Genomic DNA, 2,650 nt, shown 5'->3' on the forward strand with positions numbered 1-2,650 from the left:
CATCATACCTGTAAAACATCAAGGATGAGAATAAATAAGGACCTAATCCACTGGTTACTAATGACATCCGACCCAGTGGTGTCAAGCAGTCGCCCAATATAACAAAATAAGAGAAAGCAGTTCAATCCAGAAGTTGTCCAACTCCTGCGAGAGCCAGATATGTGTGACAATGATAGTGAAAGTGACGATGACTAAAGATAATGGCAATTCTGCTTTTTAAGTTGGTAATGTGTGTGACAGTATGCTGTTGTATATGTCAAAGTTATTGTATCATTTGTATATAATTTTGAATACACTGAATGCTATGTATAGTTTATTGTTATGTATAGTTTATTGTGTAATTCATTATATTTAAGTTAATGGTAATGTGTGTGAGTATGATGTATATATGTAAAAGTTGCAATATTTTATGTTATTATTTGTATATAATTTTGAATACATTAACTGCTAATGTAAGAGTTTCAAGTTCATGTTATGTATAGCTTATTGTGTCATTCATTATATCTAAGTTAATGTTTGGGAGTATGCTGTTGTATATATATTAAAGTTGTAACATTTATGTTATCATTTGTATATAATTTTAAACACATTAACTGCTAATGTAAGTTTATGTTTTATATATTTCATTATGTTATTCATTATATTGAAAATCTAAGGGCCAATATATATATATAAAGCATTTATATGAATATATGCATATTACAAACTGATCGTTCTTTGTTTTTTTTTCCTTCATTGAATGTGAGTATGCACTATAGAGAATCCCAAATCATGCTGTTGAAAAAATCTATGGTAGAAAGAAAGTGTAGTTTAGTTTAGTCCTTTATTTACCACCCTGGCTAACTGCACAGGCGTGGGCAAGCTGTAGTACATTTGATACATGGTCAAAGCATTATATAATAGTATTACAGAATAAATCTATATCATAAAATTATTACGGTCTAAAATATATCATTTAAAGGAAAGGAACGATCAGTAATTTATCTACTCATCTGTCAAGCCGGCATACGGCTTGGGCGTGGAAAGGCAATGTAACATTTGATATGTGGTCATGTGATACTACATTCCAAATTTAGGATATAACATAATTATATCTTCCAAGACATCAGATGATATGAAGTAGTTACATAGTTCTCCAATCCTCATGCTAGGTGGTCTGAAAGGCTTTATTACATGGCACTCTGAGATATAATGTACAAGTGTTCGCTTATATTCTTCATTGCATAATTTACACTTCGTTTCTTCAACATTACAGGCTGTACTGACCTGCCAGTACAATCTATATCCCAGCCTGATTCTTGCGGTCACAATATCACACTGTCTTGTTCTTGTTTTGTATAAACCATAGATGAAAACATCTTGCATAAACCTGTCATAGTGCTTTATGCTACAGCTTTCAGGCCGTTGAGAATTAATCAAGTCAGACAAGTCCTCTTTGAAGGAAGTTTTAATTATGTGTGAAATCCTAGCAAGAGGTACTCCAAGATCTATATCAACACTTTGCTTGTCACATGCTGATTTTGCTAGGCGGTCAGCATGATCATGCCTGGGGATTCCAACATGCGATGGTATCCACACAAAACGTATATCATGGCCTCGTTCTTTTGCACGATACACATTTATCCTTATGTCATTTGCAATATTTCCTTCACCTTTGTCTAGTGTGTTCAATGCCTGGAGAGCACTCTGTGAGTCGCAGAAAATGACTCCTGAGCCTTGACTTAATAGAAATTCGGTGGCTATGAGCATTCCTGCCAACTCAGTTTGCGTAGTGCTAGCCCAGTCATGAACCCGCCTACAATCCTGGTGCTGCAAAATATTGTTTTTATATACGACAAAAGCGCATCCTGCTCGACTCCCAGACTGCAAGGATCCATCAGTGTAGCATTCATACGCATTGGGCATAGTTTCAAGGTGCTCATTGATAATTGCTAAAGCATACTGCTTAAGTACAGCAGGGGGGACACTGTCTTTTTTGGGGGCAGTCGTATAAAATACACTCAGGTCCGACATTTTCCACGGTGGAGCAGAACGTCCATGTAGGGTCTTAGTTATGGATATGTTCAGCTGAGACAAGTGCTTACATGTTACTTGTTGCCATGGATTTGAATTTGAATCGATGTTGCTATTCAAAGTTAGCTCCACTATTCTATGTTTTAGTTGTCTTTGGAACTCTGTACAATAGAGGGGTTCTCTTATTGCTTTGACGCTAAATGTGGTGTTTATGTATAATATTCTTTCATAGACAGACGGCAAATTAAGTTCTGATCTCATATTCCCACAATCCTCATTGTCTTTGGAGACTTGAGAGATAAGCCTCATGGCCTCATTTTGCCTTTAATTTCTAAACTAGCCAACTCAGATTCCTTGTATAATACTAATTTGAAATGCATGATAATCTGTGATTGACCGTATGTAGCCTTAACAGGTAAAAGAGTCTAGCAATATTGACACATTAATATATGATGTCCCCAAGAGCCGAGTATACTAAATTTCAACCCCTTCAGACGTTCCCACAGCCTTTTCTTCAGGTTTTGTATGAACTCACCATCATTAACAGCCACCCCGAGATATACATGTAGCGGTGACAGAGATCTAGCTCAACGTCAATAGATGTGAAACCTTGGCAGAGGGATTGTTTTAGGGTTGG

At 36.2% G+C, this 2,650-nt stretch overlaps 1 protein-coding gene across 1 annotated transcript in view; it reads left to right on the forward strand.

Moving 5' to 3' along the window:
- LOC138863723 (craniofacial development protein 2-like) overlaps window positions 1–220 on the forward strand; it is a 6,102-nt gene extending 5,882 nt beyond the window's left edge. The window contains exon 2 of the mRNA XM_070128549.1: window positions 77–220. Coding sequence (XP_069984650.1) covers window positions 77–220 — 144 coding nt within the window. The remainder of the gene's footprint in view (window positions 1–76) is intronic.
- Window positions 221–2,650: the final 2,430 nt, after the last annotated feature.

This window comes from Penaeus vannamei, chromosome 13 (genome assembly GCF_042767895.1).
Source record: "Penaeus vannamei isolate JL-2024 chromosome 13, ASM4276789v1, whole genome shotgun sequence".
NCBI classification, from domain to species: domain Eukaryota; kingdom Metazoa; phylum Arthropoda; class Malacostraca; order Decapoda; family Penaeidae; genus Penaeus; species Penaeus vannamei.